Source organism: Silene latifolia, chromosome 3 (genome assembly GCF_048544455.1).
Source record: "Silene latifolia isolate original U9 population chromosome 3, ASM4854445v1, whole genome shotgun sequence".
NCBI classification, from domain to species: Eukaryota; Viridiplantae; Streptophyta; class Magnoliopsida; order Caryophyllales; family Caryophyllaceae; genus Silene; species Silene latifolia.
In genome coordinates this window covers 4002400-4023653 of record NC_133528.1, presented here as the reverse complement: position 1 = coordinate 4023653, position 21254 = coordinate 4002400, and the positions used below count along the sequence as shown (strand labels likewise).

General features: G+C 39.0%; 2 protein-coding genes across 2 annotated transcripts; one reads left to right on the top strand and one right to left on the bottom strand.

Annotated features, from left to right (window-relative positions):
* The first annotated feature begins 7767 nt into the window (after window positions 1–7767).
* On the top strand, window positions 7768–13891 carry LOC141645827 (putative ABC transporter C family member 15). The gene is made up of 11 exons (XM_074454011.1): window positions 7768–7886; window positions 8426–8720; window positions 8827–10259; window positions 10356–10442; window positions 10535–11119; window positions 11207–11371; window positions 11458–11752; window positions 12284–12804; window positions 12889–12955; window positions 13336–13575; window positions 13659–13891. Exons 1-11 carry the CDS (start codon window positions 7860–7862, stop codon window positions 13766–13768), a joined length of 3825 nt encoding a protein of 1274 aa, XP_074310112.1. The 5' UTR covers window positions 7768–7859; the 3' UTR covers window positions 13769–13891.
* A 234-nt stretch (window positions 13892–14125) lies between these two features.
* LOC141646824 (uncharacterized) lies at window positions 14126–18736 on the bottom strand. Its single transcript, XM_074454792.1, has 16 exons — window positions 18566–18736; window positions 18034–18164; window positions 17518–17626; window positions 17341–17405; window positions 17120–17158; window positions 16643–16739; window positions 16455–16536; window positions 16300–16363; window positions 16136–16212; window positions 15907–15988; window positions 15714–15793; window positions 15542–15626; window positions 15372–15440; window positions 15215–15282; window positions 15053–15101; window positions 14126–14622 (listed from the first exon to the last, which is right to left on the bottom strand). The coding sequence occupies exons 1-16, from the start codon at window positions 18630–18632 to the stop codon at window positions 14281–14283; spliced, it is 1506 nt and encodes a 501-aa protein (XP_074310893.1). The 5' UTR covers window positions 18633–18736; the 3' UTR covers window positions 14126–14280.
* Window positions 18737–21254: the final 2518 nt, after the last annotated feature.

The following is a 21254-nucleotide window of genomic DNA, read 5'->3' as shown; positions in this document are numbered from 1 at the left end:
ATGGTGGGAATGGGTTAGGAGGCTGGATTCATGATGAGGGTGTTGGAGGTGCTGCTGGTGGTGGGTCTGGTACTGGGGTGGGTATCTCTGGTCTGGTGGGTGAGAATGGAAATGGGGTTGATGCTGTTCAAGCTGGTGCTACTGGGCAGGCCAATAATAATAATCAAACCAATTCTGATGAATATTACAGTGCTACGGAAGAGTTGGATCAACAGCGTGCACCAGCACCTGGGCATGCAAGCTTCTTGCATCAGATACAAGCTGATGATCCATACTTGGTGTATACTGGTCCAGGCAGTTCAAGGGGTGTGCTTGACCGTGATGTGAGAATTCAGGAATCTATTTTATCTAGGGTGGAGGCAGATGTTGAGTGGGCTAGAATGGAGGATGAGTATCGTGGCTTAAATCAGACATTTGATCCTCCCCCTCTGGGCATTCCTATTATGTATCACTACCCTGAGGGTGTGGGTCCTCATCCAGGGGCTGGGGAGGAGGGCTCTGCTGACATGGAGATGGGTACACCACTTGAAGATTCGTCAGTTGAGATTATTAGTATTAGCTCTGACTCTGAACCTGTTACTGCTAGGGAGCCTGTCCCTTCATACTCTTGGTTGATTGACCCGGCTACGGTAGGCAACTCCTCTGATGAGTCGTCTGAGTTCCATCATAGCAGTGCTATCAACCTCATCTCTTCTTCTGAAGATGCAAATGGTGAGCACAATGAGGTTAGTAGTAGGCTTGTTAGGGAGGAACCCAATGCTAGAGGGCCTGACTTGAATGCTGATATCAGCCAGTCTCTATCCTCTAATGCCATTGAAAGGATGGGTGCTGATATCCAGGCCCGTACTGATGCTCTGAAAGCTAGGGTTGCTGCTCTTCAATCAGTGGAAAGACAGAATCAAATCACTTCGGGGGTCTTTCTGGGTGAGTCATCTGCTGCTGCTGGGGCTGGTGGGAGGACTGGGTTTGCTGTGGATTCAAAGTGTGCTCCGTCAGCTAGGTTAATTGCGAATATGGATGTGGGCAGGAAGGTGTCAGGCTGTGTGTCTGATGGGCTTATGGGATTGGCAGACTTGTATCACTGTTCTGATATGCTGAAGAATAACAAGGAAGCTATTTCTGGAGCAAGAAAGAGGAAATGCTGTACTGAAGTTCAGGAAGAGTTGGTGCCTGAAGATGCTGTTGCTTCACTTGAGAATGCCAAAGAATATATTTTACAACTTGCTAAGCGTCCATGTGTGGGAAGAGGTATTTGTGATAGACAGAGTGCGTGTTCTGGTTCAGGTGCTGGGTTTCGTATGAATGTGGCTGAGTTTGACTTGAATGAGTCAACTGGTTCGTCTGTGGATGGTGATGATGCTGCTGAGGGCTTTGCGGAGGTTGGGCCTGCACAACCTCCTCTCTCACCATGATGGGTTTGGCTTGGAATTGTAGGGGACTTAGTAATGCGCTCTCCCCTACAATTCCCAAAATAAGAGCGCTAGTTAGTAGTAATTATTATGACTTTCTTTTTATTATGGAAACAAAATGTAATGCTAGTAGTGTTAGCCCTATTTTTCGTTCGTTTGGTTTTGATAAGACGGTGGGTGTGGATGCGTTAGGCGCTTCAGGAGGGCTTTGGGTTGGGTGGCGTAAACAAGCTAAGATGCGTCATGTGTTCTCTTGTATGCATTTTGTGATCCTCCTTGTCGAAAAATATAATGGGCTTTTATGGTATTTGGTTCTTTTTTATGGGGCTCCGAGTTCCTCTATGCGGGCTTCCGTCTTGAGCGATTTGGAGTGTCGGTTATCGTTTTTTCAGCATCCGTTTCTAATTATTGGTGACTTCAATCAAGTGGAATACTCTTGCGATAAATGGACTTTGAAGCCTACTACGATAAATGGAGCTTCCATGTTTAATAATTGGCGTATTAGAAATGAGTTAGTAGATATTCCTTTTAAGGGGCCACAATTTACATGGTGCAATAATCGGAAGGGTCAAGATAGGGTATATGAGAGATTGGATAAAGCTATGGGGTCTAAGGATTGGTTTACTTTCTTTCCGAATACAGGATTAAAGCACTATCCAATTCAGATTTCTGATCACGCTCCGATTGAGTTAGACTTTAATCTTGTTAGCAACGGGTCGAGGAAACCTTACAAATTAGACTCATGGGCTCTCGAGCATGAGGATTGTAGAAAGGAGGTGAATGAGGCATGGTCGGTGAATTTTAAGGGTTCTCCGGCGTTTCAACTTAGTCGGAAACTAGCTTTGGTTAAACAAAGGGTGAAAATGTGGACTTTAGACAAGAGGATGGATTGGAGGCAGAAGTGGGAGGACTTTGATACCCGGCTTGAGAAAGGGATGGAATTGGCTATACACGAGGGGAAGGAAGAGGAATACTCTAAGGTGAATGAGGAAGTGCGTGCTTTTGCGCGAGCTGCTGACTTGTTTTGGAAACAAAGGGCAAAAGTTCGATGGGCTATTGATGGGGATACCTGTACTAAATACTTCTTTAACTGGGTTAAAGGAAGGGCTGGAAGGAATTATATTCATGGAATCAAGGGGGATGGTGGTAGGTGGACGTATGATCCCAAGGATGTTGGCGGAGCATTCCAACAGTTTTTTATGGAGTTGTATAAGGCAAATGGGCCGATGGAAGGGCCTGAAACTTGTGTGGTGGAGGAGGAGGCCCTTCGGGGTATAACGAAGAGGCTACCGGATGATGATGTGGATCGTTTAGCGAAGTCTTTCACTGCAAAGGAAGTGCGGGCTGCTGTTTTTCAAATGGGAGCTTTGAAATCTCCAGGGCCGGATGGTATTCCGGCAATTTTTTTCCAGAAGTTCTGGGGACGTATTAACAAAGACTTTACCAAAGCCGCTCTCTCTGTGCTTAATTCGGGACGTGTGTTGCGTGAATTTAATCGTACCTTCATTGCGCTGATTCCGAAGACTGATAACCCTGAGGTTGTTAATGATTATCGACCTATTAGTCTTTGTAACGTTTTCATGAGAATTGTCTCTAAGTGTATTGCTAATAGGTTGGCTCGGGTCATGAGTTCGTTGACTGATGAGTTTCAAAATGCCTTTGTTCCGGGAAGACTTATTAGTGATAATATTCTTTTGGCCCATGAGGCTATTCATGAGATAAATGGTCATAAAAGTGGAAAGTTTGGGCGGTTGGCTTTTAAGGCGGATATGAGCAAAGCCTATGATAGGATTCGATGGAGTTTTCTAGCTAAGGCTATGGATAAGTTTGGTTTCCCGAAGAGGCTGATTGATTTAATCATGAATTGTGTTACGACGGTCTCGTATGAGATCCTGCTTAATGGATCGCCTCTTAATGCTTTCTTACCTAGGTGTGGTCTTCGGCAGGGGGATCCTTTGTCCCCTTACTTATTTGTTCTTTGTATGGAAGTATTATCGGGAATGGTTACCCAGGCTCAGGAGTGCGGGCGATTGCGGGGTATTCCGTTATGTAAGCAAGTTCCTCCTCTGACACATCTTTTCTTCGCGGACGATGCTGTCTTTTTTCTCCAAGATACGGGAGATTCTGCTACGCAGTTGAAGAGGATTCTAGATGCGTATTGTGGAGCTTCGGGACAAATAATAAATGACGCAAAATCTGGAATTCTGTTTAGTCCAAGTACGAGGCTAATGCAAGCTAAGCGGTGTCTTAAGATCTTTCGGATTAAAAACAACAAAGGAATTGGAAAATACCTTGGGATTCCAACGGAAATACATGGATCAAAACGGACCTCTTAGGACGATAATTGATGGTGTTATGAAGAGGATTTCCTCATGGAATGGAATTTTTCTATCATCAGCTGGTAGACTTACCCTTATTTCATCGGTTCTATCAAATCTTTCAAATTACTTTCTATCGGTCTTTAAAATTCCGGTAAGTGTGACTAATAAGATTAACTCTATGTTGTCACATTTTTGGTGGGCGGGATGTAAATCGGGTAAGGGTATTCACTGGTGTAGTAGGAATTTCATGAGTCTGTCTAAAAGTGCTGGAGGGCTGGGGATGCGGAATATTGAATGCTTGAACCAAGCCTTGTTAGCTAAACACGCATGGAGAATTGTGTCGGGTCAAGACTCTCTGTTTTGTAAAGTGTTTCGGGCAAGATTATTTGGTAAGAGAGGGATGAATGCCGAGTTAGATTATAAAAGGTCGGGAAATGTGTCATGGGGTATGAGAAGTATTCGGGTGGGTATGGACTTGATCAAGCGTAATGTGGCTTGGAAACCAGGGATAAATTCAAAGTTAAATGTTTGGTCAACTTGTTGGGTAAATGGTGAAGTGCCAGAACCGAGTGTTGAGGCTTTACATCTTGAAAATGTAGGCCTCAAAGACTTGAGAATTGGAAGCCTTTATAGGGCGAGTGGCGGGTGGGATGAGCCGCGGGTCAGGTATATTTTTGATAAGGGAACTGTGGATCATGTTCTAGCAATTCCAGTCTGTGCTTCCCAGTTTCATGATCGCATTTATTGGAAGCATACGTCAAATGGTGATTATTCGGTGAAGAGTGGATATGGGGTTGCTTTTAATCAGTTTATGGTGAAACATGCAAGTGTGAAAGATAGGACACGGATGAGTGAGAAGGGGATAAGGTTTTGTCGAAAGATTTTGTGGAAGCTTCATGTTCCCCAAAACTGGAAGGTGTTCTTATGGCGACTCATCTCTGATTCTCTTCCTATGGGGTCAAGTCTTGAAAGCCGGGGGATTCACGTTAATTCTTCCTGTAGGGTTTGTATGGATGAGCCGGAGCTTGTGGAAACACGAGCGCACCTTTTTCGCGATTGTAATGTTGCGAAACGTGTTTGGGCATGCTTAGATTTGGGTATTCGGGTGAACTGTGATCCCACTATGGATGTGGCGACTTGGATTATCAACTGGGTTTCGTACATGAGTAAGTTGGAAGATGCTGAGATTAAATTGATTAAATTTGTTGGTACTTTGTGGTGCTTATGGGTGGTCCGAAATAGGGTGATTTTCAGAGGAGAATGTTTTCATCCACAGATGTTTTATGGTATTTGGAGAACTATGGTAGATACGGTGGTGAAGGCTAGGGAGAAGGAGGTGGGTGAGAAGTCGCGGGTCGAGAGTAAAGAGGGGAGGGGGGCGTGCGTGTGTCCGCCTAATGAATTACGGGAGGGTAATCCTTGGTATGTGGTTGGGGCGACTCACTCGTGTACTCCTGTCAAGGTCAAGGTCGATGCGGGATGGAAGTCGATTAAGGAAAGCAATTGGATGGGTTGCTTATGCGGTGATGGCTCTATGATTTGCGAAGAGGGAACATGGTCAAAGCTCAGTCGGCAATGCAGGCAGAGGCTATTGGACTTAGAGATGTGATGATTTGGGCATCGGCTCAAGGGATTCGGCATCTTGACATTTCCACGGATTGTTTGAAGTTATTGCTTCAAATATCTGGGGAAGAAATGAGTCATCATCTTACGCAAGGATTACTGGAGGATATGGGTGCTTTATTTCCGTTATTTCATTGTTTGAGCTTTTCTTTTATTCCTAGGTATTTTAACATGATCGCTCATGACCTTGCTCAAAAGGCCATGAGAGGTTTGTAATTTGTCTACCTTTATGTATTGCTGCCAAAAAAAAAAAAAAAAAAAAAAAAAAAAAAAAAAAAAAAAAAAAAAAAAAAATATAACATTTACCTATTAATAAAGCATTTTTCAATACTTTCTTAATACTTATGTAATTAATTTAAAATGAGTTATAATAAGAAACGGATGAAGTACACTTTTAATTTGATTTCTGTTTTTTACTAGTATGTGCTTTTTCTTTGGACTTATGCAAGTTTTTATTGGTATATAGAGTAATGACTAATGAGCATCTTCAATGATTTACTTATAAGGATTTGTTTGCAATATTTATAAAATACGAGTAGTAAGTAAGTAGCTTGTCATTGAGCATGGATAATCTCCATTACTTTTCCTCTTCATTTCCTTCCATTTCCTCTAATACACAATATAAAATCATTATTTCATTTTCACCTCTTCAAAACAATCGACCGTTGGATCGTTCCGAAACGAAATCTAGACCCTTAAAAAGGACTGGAAGGTACTGGAGAGAGTACCTACTGGAGAGGATCTTTTCTGCTTGTCATTGGAGTAGGAAATAATTAATGTACCTTATGAGCATTGTAGTTCGGTCAAGTATGCTGTTTGGTTTAAAAAAAATAAAAAATAATAAAAAGTAAAAATTTTTATTGGAGGAAAATTTTATTGTGGGACCCATAAAGCTAAAAAGTGTTGTATCCAACTATTGGAGCGGTATGTAGTCGAAAAGCAAAATAGCTTAAAAAAACCGAGTTGGCAAATCAAGCTACAATGTGTTATACTTGTAGCCATCCATATTGATGTGAATAACAATAGGATTTTTGTTAATATTACATGGATATTGTGTTAATATATGACAATCAAAATTATGATTATGATCGATAACAATATTACAATAGTCTATGGTATACTATCTTGGTAACAAGTAGTATAAAGCCAGATCAATAGATCATGTTCTTTTAAGCTGAAGAAAGTTAAATTGAATTAAATTGGGCTAAAATGAGCTAAACTGAATTGAAGTGAGCTGAAAGAAATAGAACTGTATTGAAATTTGCGGAGGTGAATAAGCTGAAATAAGCCAAGTTACACTGAAGTGAGTTGAATAAAAAAGTTGAAATTAAGCCGAAAATAAAGAACATGGCCTAATAACAATATGTTATGTTTATATGGCCCTGTTAGTTGTTAATTTGGTATTTGCATCATTCCAGGTCCGCAAATTCTTATTTCAGATGGACCATTTTATTTTCGTCTGAAATAAGACGGCCTAAATATAGCCATTTTACGATAAAATGTTACTATTTTTTGATAAAATGTTAAATCATTTTTAGGGAAAAAAGTGACAACTTTAATTATAACATTTTGTTATTAAATAATTATATTCAATTAAACAGTGGTGATATTTTCTAATCTAAAAATAAGACCGTCTGAAACAAAACTTATTGTTCCAGACCACACATTAAGAACTTAAACAAAGTATATCATGAGAAATCGAAATATCAACTCATTCACATGCATGTCCTCTTATTAGATCTACGTTTCAAATTTATAACCGATGAATACTTGTTCTTTTCTCCTTTTTTATGTTTCTATTATAACCTGAACTCGTGAATTAAGAGAACATGTGCTTATTAAAAAATAGTTATAAGTTGAAGAGAACCTGAAATAAGACTTAAAGGGTAAGGAAGTTGTTGATAGTCTTGAGACAAGATTTTGGTAAGTTTTGAGATAAGACAGACTATCAAAGTCTTAACAAATTCTTAAGTTGAGTCTTTAAAATCCAAGACTCGACTTAATAGTCTTGGCACACATTTTTAGAGTTGTCATCCAATAGATGACTCCCATGTGTACATTTTTTTTCCTAAGACCTAATAATAAAAGCAATAGGTCTTGGTATAGACGGGTGGGGCGTATAGACGGGTAAAGACCTCTAATAAAATGGGTAGGGGGAACAAGGTGGGCACCCTCCATGTGCTTCCCACTTTATGGCAAATGGGTATTTTGTGAGGGGAAATGGTATCCGTCTATACGTATAGACGGATAGTGTCCGTCTATAATGAGAACTTGTGTAATAAAAGTGAGGTGAAAAGGTAGAGTCTGAGGTGAGTATGACGGATGATGAATAAAGTCTAACGCAAGTTTGAGGAGACTCTGGACAATAAAAAAATAATAAAAGTTAATAAAAACTTAATATGAGAGAGTCTTGCTATAATCATACCCTAATAATAATGTGCAACGTTTTTGTTTATTTATTTCATACAGGTATCACTAGTTTAATACAAGCTTCCTATTTGTTACAATGCTTTTCCTGGAGATTGCTAAACAGGTACTGTATATCGGTTTTAGTCTTTATAAAGAAATTGATTTAAATACTATAAATCCGTAGTTTTGGGCTTTTGGCATAGTTTGATGGGATTATTATTATTATTATTATTATTATTATTATTTTTTTTATTTTATTTTTTTTTTATTATTATTATTATGCGCGCAGCTTTCATTATAATAAAAATAAAAGGTTTACATGAAATTGGTGGGGAGCCGAGAGACAATCTGGGCTCCCACACCCTTAGCAAAACCGTAACTATACTATCTGATCATACCGTGCAAAGACCTGCTTGAAGCGAATATTATCATCTATGTTGCTCCGACACTTCATTTTGGTCACGTGTCACGTGTCCGATACAACACGACACTTGGCCACTTTATTTTAGACTAAAATGTTGAAAATTTCACGGAAATAACCGTATTTGACGCTTCTTAGGCGAGTCAGAGTATCATAGATTATGATGCTATATGTTAGAAGTATCCAATTTTACTTGTATGTGTTTTACAGTGTAATGACAATATCCTGTACAACATAAACAGCCCTTGCTGATACCAGTTGAAGAAAGTAGTCCAAGAGAAGTTTCTAGATATACAAACGCTGGATTTTGGAGCAAGCTATCATTTTCATGGCTTAATCCTGTTTTTCGAATGGGTGCGAGTCAGCACCTTGAGTTAGCTGATGTACCATCAATCCCATCCTCTGATAGCGCAGAAATGGCGTCATTTTTCCTCGAGAATACGCTTAGAATGCAGAAAACTCAGGCTGGGTCGTCCCTGCCTAGGGCCTTATTTTCTACCTTGTGGACAGCACTGCTAGCAAATGCCTTTTTTGCTGGTATATATCTTTGTCCTTTACAATGGACTTTTTTTTCTGCAAGTTTCAAGGTTTAATCCGGCTACCACTGAACTAACACCACTTGGTTATGAACTTTTTTTTCTAGGGGTCAATATGGTTGCTTCTTATGTTGGTCCTCTGCTCATAACCCGCTTAGTAGTATACCTTACAACAAAAAAGGACAAGAGTTGCTACATTGAGGGGATTAAACTAGCAATAATCCTGTTTGGGGCCAAGTGCATCGAGTCTGTATCACAGAGACAATGGTGCTTTGGGGCTTCTCGGATTGGTGTCCGAGCTAGAGCAGCTACGATTGCCTTGGTATACAAGAAAGCCGTGAATGTCAAGTTGTATGGGGGAACAGAATGTAATGGCAAAATCATAAACCTGATTAATGTTGATGCCGAGAAGCTTGGGGAGTTATTTAGACATATCCATGGAGTTTGGCTATTTCCCTTACAAGTAGGGCTTGCCCTTGTGATACTATATGTGAACCTTGGTGTTGCACCTTCCTTAGCTGCATTTTGTTCGACATTGTTGGTTATGATTTTTAACTCTCCTTTAGCCAGTAGACAAAAGTGGCTACAATCCATGATTATGAAAGCAAAAGACTCGAGAATAAGTTGTACTTCAGAGACTCTAAAGACTATAAGAGTTCTCAAATTGCATTGTTGGGAATCCTTGTATCTAAAGAAGCTCCTGAAATTGAGAGAGGTGGAGGAGTCAAGGTTGAGCAACTATTTATATACATGTTCAGCAGTTGCTTTTCTGTTTTGGGTTTCACCCGCCTTAGTTTCAGGGGTTACCTTTGGGGTTTGTTTATTGGTCAGAACACCATTAACCCCAGCTACTGTTCTTTCTGCCCTTGCCACTTTTAGAATTCTTCGAGAGCCTATTTACAACCTACCCGAGCTTATATCAGTTATAGCTCAAACAAGGGTCTCAGTGGCTCGACTTGAAGAGTTCATGTACATGACATCAAACAACAACAACGAAGATAATACTGATGGTGAATCCCGATATGGAGGTGGAGTTTCAATGGAAATTGAGAGTGGTGTTTATTCCTGGGACATGAGTGACAAACCCACAATTCAAATACTTGAACCCTTTTGTATAAGAAAGGGTTGGAAAATTGGTATATGTGGCTCAGTTGGTTCAGGAAAATCAAGTTTTCTGTGTAGTATACTCGGAGAAATCCCAAGGATCTCAGGTCGGGGCATCAAAGTTTGGGGAGAAAAAGCCTATGTCCCACAGACTCCCTGGATCCAAAGTGGTACAGTCAGAGACAATATCCTCTTCGGGAAGGACATGAATAGGGCTTTCTATGCGGAGGTTTTGGAAGCATGTGCCTTGAAGAAAGACCTTGAAATTTGGCAAGATGCTGATTTGTGTTTAGTCGGGGAGAGAGGCGTCAATCTTAGTGGAGGCCAGAAGCAACGGGTTCAGCTGGCCAGAGCTATCTATAGTCGAGCAGATGTCTACTTGCTCGATGATCCTTTCAGTGCTGTTGATGCCCACACTTGTCGGCATCTTTTCCAGGCAAGTACTCCGTATCTTTCAAGGAAATATACTACTAGTTAACTATTCCTCTTTTTTTCTCACCAATCATGTTGATCTTATCTTTGTTGAATGCAGAAATGTCTGATGGGAATGTTGTCGCAGAAGACTGTGGTGTATATTACCCATCAGTTGGAATTCCTGAGTGTTTCAGACCTAACTCTGGTAAGCCTGCCTGACCACTTTAGTTCATCTCCGCGACTGTCAGCAAATAGCATAGGTTGTCGATTTATTACATTGTTTCCATTTTTCCACAGGTGATGAAAGATGGCAGCATAGTTCAATCCGGAAAATATGACAAGTTAATGGAAAACCCAGATGGTGAAATGGTCAAGCAAATGGCTGCGCACCGAAAATCAGTTGAACTAATAGACAATGACGACAAGGGTGTAATATTAAAGGTTACTGAAGAAAAAAATAATGATGCATGTTCAATCCAGTATGATAAAGCAGAGAAAAATAATGAAGAAGAAGAAGAAGAAGTAGTGAGAGGTCGGGTCAAGTGGAGCGTTTACTGGAGTTTGATTAGTGGTGCATATGGAAGAGCTTTAGTTCCAGTTATTCTTCTCTGTCAGATCATCTTCCAAGGACTGCAAATGGGAAGCGGTTACTGGATCACTTGGGCAACACAGGAAGCTGGGCGAGTAAGCAATGAGAAACTGTTGGGATATTACATTCTGTTATCTGTTGGTAGTTGTTTGTTTATATTAGGGAGGACCGTCTTTCTCTCTACTATCGCCATTGAAACAGCTCATCGTATGTACCTCAACATGGTGAAATCAGTTTTTCGTGCTCCTCTTTATTTCTTCGACATCACACCTTCAAGCCGAATTCTCAGCAGGGTAAATAAGATTCCTTGTCTTTAGTAGTTTTACCGCCTTTAATTTGTTGTCTTTCCTCTCCTTTAATCGCGCTTTTATTCCTTTCAGTCTTCAACAGATCAGAGTACGTGTGACACAGATATCACATACCGAGTAGCAGGACTTGTCTTTGCTGTTATTCAGCTGTTGAGTATAATTATCCTCATGTCGCAAATTAAATGGCAAATCTTACTGATTTTTGTTGCAGTGGTAGCAATCTCTGGTTGGTATCAGGTAAGGAAAATGAATGTTACTGATAATTGTTGTATTGTGCATTACAGAATAATAATAATATATGGATCTTATCAATTTTGATGCAGTCACATTGCGCAGCTAGTTCAAGGGAGCTTGCTAGGATGGTTGGAATCCAAAAAGCTCCAATTCTCCACCATTTTTCAGAGAGCATGGCAGGTTCTTCAACCATCCGGTGTTTTAATCAAGCAAGCCGTTTCAGTGAAACAGTTGTTGGCCTGGTAAATGATTACTCTCGAGTGAGCTTCCACAACATGGCAATAATGGAATGGCTCTCTCTAAGAATCAACTTCCTCTTCAACCTCGCCTTCTTCTTTGTTCTCCTCATCTTAGTGTTGTTACCTAGGTCAGCAATTGATCCAAGTAAGAGCTGTAACATGTGCTTCTTTTTTTTTTTTTTTGATGACGAGGGGGTTGAATCCCCCCACCCCCAGGTCCATGCATTCCCGCACCACCACATGGACCATGTAAGCCACCCCCTTCGGGGGCTGCAGTGATCATCGCCCCAGCTGGTAGTCGAACCCGAGACCTCTCAACTCCTGCATTTCTGCAAGCTTCAAGGTTTAACTCGGCTACCACTGGACTAACATGTGCTTCCTTTACAAAAAAATCTACATATTTATGATTTCCATACAGTTGTATGAATACCGACTATTTATCATGTTTTCTTCCTTTTTTACCAGTCAGTGACGCTTTACAATGATGATTCATGTTAGCCGACCCCAAATAAATTTTGGATGTAGGCTTTCAGGTGCAGTATATCCTTCGTAAATCGTTTGATGGCATGCTTAGGCTTGTATACCTTCCAATGATGGCCTTTTAAGTATTATGTTGTATATTTCTGCCTTATTGAAGTTGTAATTCCTTAAACTAACTGATAATTTATGGTTTCAGGTTTGTCGGGGCTAGCTGCGATGTATGGGTTAAGTATGAATGTACTGCAAGCATGGATTATATGGAATTGGTGTAATGTGGAGAACAAGATGATTTCCGTGGAAAGGATTCTCGGGTTTAGTCAACTGCCTAGTGAAGCTCCGTTGATAATTGAGGACATGAGGCCAAAGCCGGAGTGGCCTAGCCAAGGTTGTATTCAACTCAACAACTTGCATGTCCGCTACTCGCCCAATCTACCTATGGTACTCAAAGGAATCACCTGCAACATCCCGGCTAAGACAAAGGTTGGAGTGGTAGGTAGAACTGGCAGTGGAAAGTCCACCCTTATACAAGCTCTTTTCCGAGTTGTAGAGCCTTCAAAGGGGACTATTCTCATAGATGGACTAGACATTTGTAGTATCGGACTCCATGATTTGAGATCGAAGCTTAGTATTATTCCACAGGATCCGACACTTTTTCGAGGGACTGTGAGGGATAATATTGATCCTCTTCAGGAACATTCTGATCAACAGATTTGGGAGGTATTAACATTTTATAAACTATCTATCTAGCTATGATTTTCATGAAACTATGCACATTGATCTTATGTTTGTTTCATTTTCTAGGTACTGAAAAAGTGTCATGGGCTTGCTACTATAGTAGCGCGGGATGAAAGGCTTCTTGACGCACCTGGTATAATAAATTGTTTGTATAAGCCTCATCAGTAACTACTAAATACTACTCCCTCCGTCCCGGTCAATTGTTGTCCTTTGGTTTTGGCACAAAGACCAAGGAAAGAGAAATGAACCAATTACTAAATGACAAGTGGAACAAATTGAGTAGAAATGATCAAATTGATCATCAAGTTCATTCTTAAAATAGAAAGGACAACAAATGACTGAGACACCCCAATATGGAAAAGGACAACAAATGACCGGGACAGAGGGAGTAGTATACTACTAGTCCAACTGAAAAACGCGTTGAATATGTTATAATGATACTACTACTTATGTATTGTGTGTCTCTAATTATTTTATTTTTATTAGAATAACATTTTTGCTGAAATGTGACAGTTGCGGAAGATGGGGTTAACTGGAGTTTAGGGCAAAGGCAGTTAGTTTGTCTGGCTAGGGTACTTCTTCAGAAGAGAAGAATCCTGGTCCTGGATGAGGCTACGGCATCTGTGGATACATTGACGGATAATTTAATTCAAAAGACTGTCAGGCAGGAAACTAGTGAAAGTACTGTCATCACTGTTGCCCATAGGATACCCACTGTTGTTGACAATGACTTCGTCCTTGTTTTAGATCAAGGTAAACTCCAAAAGATTGAACTGATATCAGAAAGATTGTATTATTCTTTATAATGAATTATTTCATTATTTGATTTGATGCAGGAAAAATAGTAGAATATGACAGTCCTGCTATGCTACTCAAGAGCAGTTCAAATGCATTATCAAAGCTGGTTAATGAATTTCTGCATAGATCTTCCGAAAAACTGCAATGAGATTATGAGTTAATAATTTGGAATATCTTTCTATATTTGTATCAATCAAGAAAGGCGTGCAATTAGTGTCTAATCCGATTCTGTAATCTGTAACTGTACGTCTAGCATCAGTAAATATATTCAGAATGCCAACATTCGACTTCTCTTTATTTATTTTTCTCTTAAGAGTTGTATACCGATTATTCTGGCTTCAAACTGTAGATCACTGATCACCTCACTCTTTGACCTTGTTTACTGTGAGTACGATCACTGACGATACAAAACATGTTCAGATTAATATGGATAGCAGCAAATGATGCAATGGTTAGAAACAAAAGAGAAATCATTAAATATCTAGTCATCTTTTCTACTGTACTATACTGTATCAAGCTTTCTTTCACTAATGCAAATCAGACAAAACAAAAGTTGAGCAATTCGGCTGTGCAAGGTAATTGAATCACAGATGTATAAATGATGTTTATGAAGACCTGTACAATACAATGTTAGTTATCTGCTGATCTCAATAGATTTGACTAACATACTACAAAATAATCTCGAATTGTTTTCTTCTTCAGAGAAGATGGAGGAGTTAGGACAGAAGAAGGGCTTCTGATTGCAGATTCCGGAGTTCTGTCGAAAGCGTCGTTTAAGTTAACACCTGATAGTAACCCGTGCTTTCTGGATTGATAGGCTGTGTTACATTCAGGTGTTTTCAACACTTCTTGACAGCTTAAGTCTTCAACTTCTTCAGTATGACTTGAATGGCTTGGACTTTCTTTGTTAAGGTCAGTTATAGGATCTGCAGTAACTTTTCGACGAACACAGGGATATCCTGGGGATAGGCCGAATCTGCCATGGACATTCCAGAAACGAACCTGGAAAACAAGAGAATGATTGAATAGCTGCGTACTCGATTGTAACTTTTATAAATATATGTATGCATGGAATTTTGTAAGTTTTGGAAAAAAACACTTGATTGTATGGAATTTAGTCAATGAACTTCAGAAATGAATAGAAAGTCATGTTATTATCACAAATTCTTATTTCAGACGGGCTGTTTTTCAGTCTAAAATAAGACCAGCAAAGAGAATGTAACTATTTAATCCACAAAATGTTATCACTAGAGGTGTCATTTTTTACCCTGAAAATGATGTGAAAAATAATGGTAACATGTTATCAGAAAATAACAACATTTTATTGTAAAATGACAACATGTTGACCGTCTTATTTCAGACGGGAAACAGCCGTTTGAAGCAAGACGCGCTGATTATTATATTCTCTGGTGTCATTTCTGGTAATACTCACTGTGTAATCATCTGAAGCGGTGGCTATCATCCCTGGTTCATGTAGGCTCCTGTGGAAGACAATGAATGTCGTCGTCAATGTCAGGAACAAGAGATTTAACATTTTTATAAAATAAAAAAGAGACTAGAGAGACAGTTTCAATGTCACTGAAAAGTAAAGTACCAGTCAACTGCAGTAACTTCTTTTTCATGGCTTGCCAAAGCCATGGGATCTCTGTGAGGGTTGTTTACCTGGTTCAGAAGAGCATTTTTTAAGTCCGGGTACTTATTAATAGGCAAAACAAGCTAAAGTGTAAGCGAAACTGAGATAGAATATAAACCTGCCACATGTATGCATTTCCATCTCCAGAACCGCTCAGTAAATGAGTTGCATCAGGGCTGATAGAAGCCTGCAACAAATAATACCAATCAAAATTAAGTAAAAAAATTGGTGAAAGCATAATTTTTCAGGCATTTGGACATGCACAGTTGGATTACTTGGATGCTTTACCTTCACAAAAAATGATCCAATTTGACCGCCTGTAAAGGAGCTGATCGGACCTTTGTCAAGCTTGAGAACATTATACAGATATATTCTGGAGGAAAAACAACCACAATAATTAAATGACAAAATCAAGGAAATGCTCAGAGTATGATTTGGTGACAATCAGCTTGATGAATACCTATTGTCAGTACAAGAAGCAGAAATCAGCAGTCCATTTAGATCCTGGGATAAGCTGGTTACACCATGTGCTCTTCCGTTCTGCAAAATGTCATACAGTTGAATTGAGGATAAATATACGAGTATTTGTGATGTTTCAGGCTTCAGCAGATAATATGCAGAAGAGCAATGATACAAATGAGAAAAGAACTAACTGTATCTGTAGTAGGTTCCTGATGAGGAGAAGTGTGAGTAGCACGTTTTCGCAGGTTTCTGGTGTCCCAGAACTTTATAGTGCTGCATGGAACCAATAAGAATTTTTAAACCACGTCATTGCAGGTAAGGAACTCAACATTTACATGCAATGGTTAAATTAGAGAACAGAAATTTTTCATGAGACCGTCTCTAAGGATATTAATTTTTTTACAACAATGTAAAAAGTACCTGTCAAATGCTCCAGCTGTGGCGACAGAGACTTCATCTTTGAGATAAAGAACTGAAGTAAGAGTCATTGAGGCAGCCTGAAATCATGCAAAATTGTTTAGATCGGAAATAACAGCAATATACTACATACTTGCACAAGTTTTTTCCTGACAGAGGGTACAAACCTTTCCCTTTACAAAGCGTTTTCTCTTAGCTGAGGTATGAGCTCCGTTTACCTGTTCAGTTGGCCTACAACAAGTGAACAAACCAGTTACTCCATACTCCTCACAGATGTTTCTGCAAAATATTCACGCAGAGAAACCGGTGTAAATCCACTTACATTATCCATGACTCGTTTTGATGCTTACATCTCAGGTCCCATAGTGCAAAAGACCCATCCCTTGAGCCAGATACAACGATATCTATTCCACAATTAAAGGCCAACGATTATTACTCAAAGACCACTCAAGATATCATAGTACATAAGCAATTAAAGCCAGGACACAGTGAACCAACATCTTCGCTTACCCGTATTTGTAGGGTGGGAGCAAATAGATTTCACACTGCCAGTATGACCTTTCAATTCGCCAGTACATTTCTTTTGTTCTACGTCCCATACCTTAACCTGCCAAGAAATAAGAGAGCCTTGTTAGAACTACTTTTGTAACATAACAAGTTAACCCCTACTGCACCTACTATCTCGTCACCCCTAATGCACCTAGGCAGCTCGGCATCCCATTGTTGTTTTGTCAACTAATCTTGCATCTATTGTGAGACCATCTCATTGTATGAGAGAACTCAAAAAGGTTTATTTTCATCAAATTTCAAAAGTAAGCACTCTAAATCTTATACATGAAAAATTCTATGCCTCGTGTTACAGTTGCGCTTTCATGGGCATCACTTCGCCTACTTAATCATCCTAGACTTCTCAAGACAAATAACTAGCTTCATTGCAACGCTCCTTTCTGCGCATATGCCAAAACTGGAAGGAAATTAGCGACTTACTAGATGATCGGCTGAAGCTGTTAAAATTGTAGCATCATCCTGCACACGAAAAGTTCATTCATGTCAATTCAATGTGTCCCTCGATTTCTGATCATATAGAATCAATGTAACATAATTATCGCTACAGTTCCCTTTTCTAATCTATCATTTATCGTAAACTGTTTATTAACACGACAGTACTAATAAACCCTAAAGCAAGGGTTACTACAACATGACAATACCTTGGTCCAACACAGATCATAAACGGAATTATTGTGTGCAATCCAGCTCGAGACAATCGCTTTCTCTGAAACCATCAAACATACACAACAATATCCAACTCCAATTAGCTAAAACACATTAATTTCAACCTAAAATCCAAACATTAATAATTCCGTAAAATCACTGTAAAAGGGTACCTGCATTTTCTTGGTTGGTTGCTGAAGGCTTGAGCTTTGATCGAGTATCGTATAATTTCAAATACCCTTCCTCATCTGTCACTCCCAATATATGTGCATTCCCAATTGTCTGCCAACATTACACACTTTCAACTAAATAACCAAACCCTAATTACTAAAACCCAATTAAAATTCAGCTAGAATCAAGTCCTGCTAAATCCAACACTTCAATTCCTTACTACCTTACCCTAATTTATCCGCGAAAAATCAATACAATCTCTCAGTCCGAGTCACTGGTTTAATTATATTTTGTATGAGACGTATTTTAATCAAAGGTAAACAAGTTATTGGGACGGAGGGAGTAAACAATTAGAAAGACGATATTGAACCCTAATTTGTCGACGAAAATACAAACCTTAGCAAAAAAAAAAAAAACTGTACTCTCTGAGTCCCATTTTTTATAAATCGTATTTTAATCAAACGTAAACAAGTTATTGAGACGGAACAAGTAGAAAAAACAGAAATACAATTCCAAACCTTAGCGAAAGAGACAGCGAGAGGAGGAGTCGGATACCCATCATGTAAGCTGGAAAGTCCTCGACTACAACTAGGTTCGTCACTTCGAGGATCAAATGAGCTGTTATACGTAAAACAAGGCCGCTTTCGACCTGAACAATATTAATCGAGACAAATATTAACCGATTATCGAACGAATTAAAATTGCACATCACAAATCAGGATACTTCCGTCTTAACCACTAGGCTAATAAACTGACGAACTAATTAAGATCGCACACGGCAAAATCTAAATTAATAATTTTTGGTCACAATAACTCCGTCTTAACCACAAAATTAATCGAGACAAATATTAACCGATAATCGAACGAATTAAAATTGCACATCACAAATCACAATACCTCCGTCTTAACCAAGACTGTTACTGTTAGGTACAGTGTACAATCGGTGTCAAATGTAAACAAACTGACGGACTAATTAAGATCGCACACGCATTACAAATCACAATACCTCCGTCTTAACCACTAGACTAAGGCGTGTTGGGTAATCCGTACCTTTGAAACCGCGGAGTTCTCGGGATTTGATGTCGTTGAGGATTGATTGAGAGTTGTAGATTTCCATTGAAATTTGAATTGAGAAATGTGGAGGATTTGGGGGAGAGGTGAAGAAAGGTGGAGGAAGGTGGGAGGTATTTGGAGGGAGAAGAAGAGAGTGGTGGTGTTTTGAGGAATGAGTAGGCGGGATGTGAAGGTGTGAAGAGTACTGCGGAAGTGTTGAAATGGCGGGAATGTTTTTGAATTTTTCACTTTTGTGAAATTAGCCGCCCAATTTGTAATTTTCACCAAACAAATTGGAATGCTTGCCTGGTTGGTGATTGTGGTCTTTTTCTAATTGCAATTTGTTGGGACTAATTTGAAAAATTAAATTGAGAAATTAAATAAGATTTTAATTGAATTGAAAATAAGTTGGTAAACATAAGGACCGCTAGAACAGTAGATGTCAGTTAAAAAAAAATGAATTTTAAAATCTGAATATTCGGTTTTGAATGAATATCGGTTTCGAGTTCGAAAGTTAAAAGGCATCCCAATTAAATGATTTTAAATCAAATTACTTAAAAAAAAAATTGACTATTTTGTTTCAATAGACAATTTCGAAACTTAAATGACTATAAAACTTTGCTTAGAATCACATTTGTCAATTTATGTTAAAATTAAAAATGAAACTAGTAGATGTAGTAAGAACTAAGAAACATGCAAAATTTGAAATCGGGTTTGAAATCCAGTTTCGGTTAACCTGATTCCAGTTGGGTTTACAAATTGCAAAAAAAAAAAAAAAAGGTTTAAGTATTTCAAAAATGCTTCGGTTCCGGTTTAGAAAAAAAAAAATGTTTGGAAAACTTGTTAATTGAACCTAGTTTAAAAAGGGGTTGGTTGTTTGGCTTCGCTCATTTCTAAGGACTGGTAAATATGGTTATTATACAATCTACTTCACACTCATTGGGGTAACCGCATATCCATAACTATTTATCCAAAATCAATTTTAAGTTGAGCGAAATGAGTATATACGCCACCATTTTTTTTCCCATAATTCCCAACGTCAAATATCCCTCAGTCGACTGGTGTTAAGATCAATATAAAAACACATATTTTTTTAAACAAAACGAATAAGATCGTGCCCATACGAGCCTAGTCCATTTGTCTCACCAAATCCACTTCCATAGTATATCCCAATGCATCATTCCTTATTGTTATGATTCTCAAAGTTCGTGGGCTTGGAAACCCGTTTTATAAGGATCGCTAAATTTCTAAGGATCAACCATACATCTTGTGCTCATCCCTTGTTTGATACGTTTTCGTAATACCGACGCTATAACCTCCCAATCGTCCCCGTGCGCCAAGTGTAACTCATATTATTGCCTCTCGGCTACACTCACATTAACGTATGCGTCATATAGTACCGCCATTGATAACCACACTGAAATTCTAAGACACGAGATCAAAGCTCTTCGCATAAATTATTTCGAAATTTAAATACACGCATATATAACATAATTTTTTTTTTTTTTTTACTAGAAGTATCCCTACCGACAGTTGGGGCAATCTCATTCGAGGTACTGAAGGCAATTTAATGGGTTGACCCCTCCCAAGTTTGGTCTTTTCATTCGCAAGAGTTAGGAATCGAACCCCTAGCCACCTGTTTAAGATATGAGAGCTCTTACCACTCAGACCAGCCAACTTTGTTATATATAACATAAATGTAGGTTAATTAAACTACAACTTGAAACCTCTATAGTCATTCGGCCAATTTTGTACACATCGCATGCACCATCTCTCATGACTTTATCAGATAAAGTAGTTGACATGTCCTGCTAATGTTAAAACTTTGTAATCAGATCAACCCGAACAATAACAATATTCTCCTTCTTCGAGTGACATACCACATCTCCGTCTTCGAGTATCGTTGTTGTTTATTGTTTAATTAGTCAAATACACCCAAGTTTGTTAATTTATTTATTCTTGTTAAGGGAGCGGTAAAGACAAATTTAATGCAAAAATTTAACTTTACGAGTTAATTAATAGGCAAAGTAGTAACTGATCCACAAAGGTTTGCTCTTATGTGCAAATTGCTCCTACCATTTTCAATAGATGCAAATTGCTCCCAAAGGTTTACGTGTGAGTGCAATTTACCTCCATTTGATTTTTTTTTCAATATATAACTTTTCCCAATTTGATTTTTCTCAGTTTTTAAGAATGGACCAATATACCCCTATCACACTCCCTTCTACCATTGTTTTACCCTACTGCCGCAACCACACAACCGATTTCACTTCTACACCACAACCACTTTGCTTGACCAGCATCTCACGAAGTAAAAGAGGAATAATGTACCTGTATAGTTGGGTCTTTATCCCATTTTTGAATCGGACACCTTAATTGTCCACATTTGATTTCATTTCAACTGCATTGTTGGAAATGTTTGTGAAATGTGGTGTCGTTAATGAAACGCGTCAACTCTTTGATCAAATGGAGGAAAACGATATAGTTACATGGGGCTTTATGGTTGTTGGTTTTGCTCAAAATGGTAGATCAGTCGAGGCGTTGACACTGGTTGAGGGCATGAAACGTCAGCAAATTAAGCCGAATGATGTGACTCTTGTAGGCGTCTAATTACCAAAAGACTTGGGAATAACTTGAGAACTACATAATGGTCGGAGGTTTCAACTCAAACGTATTTGTTGCTACA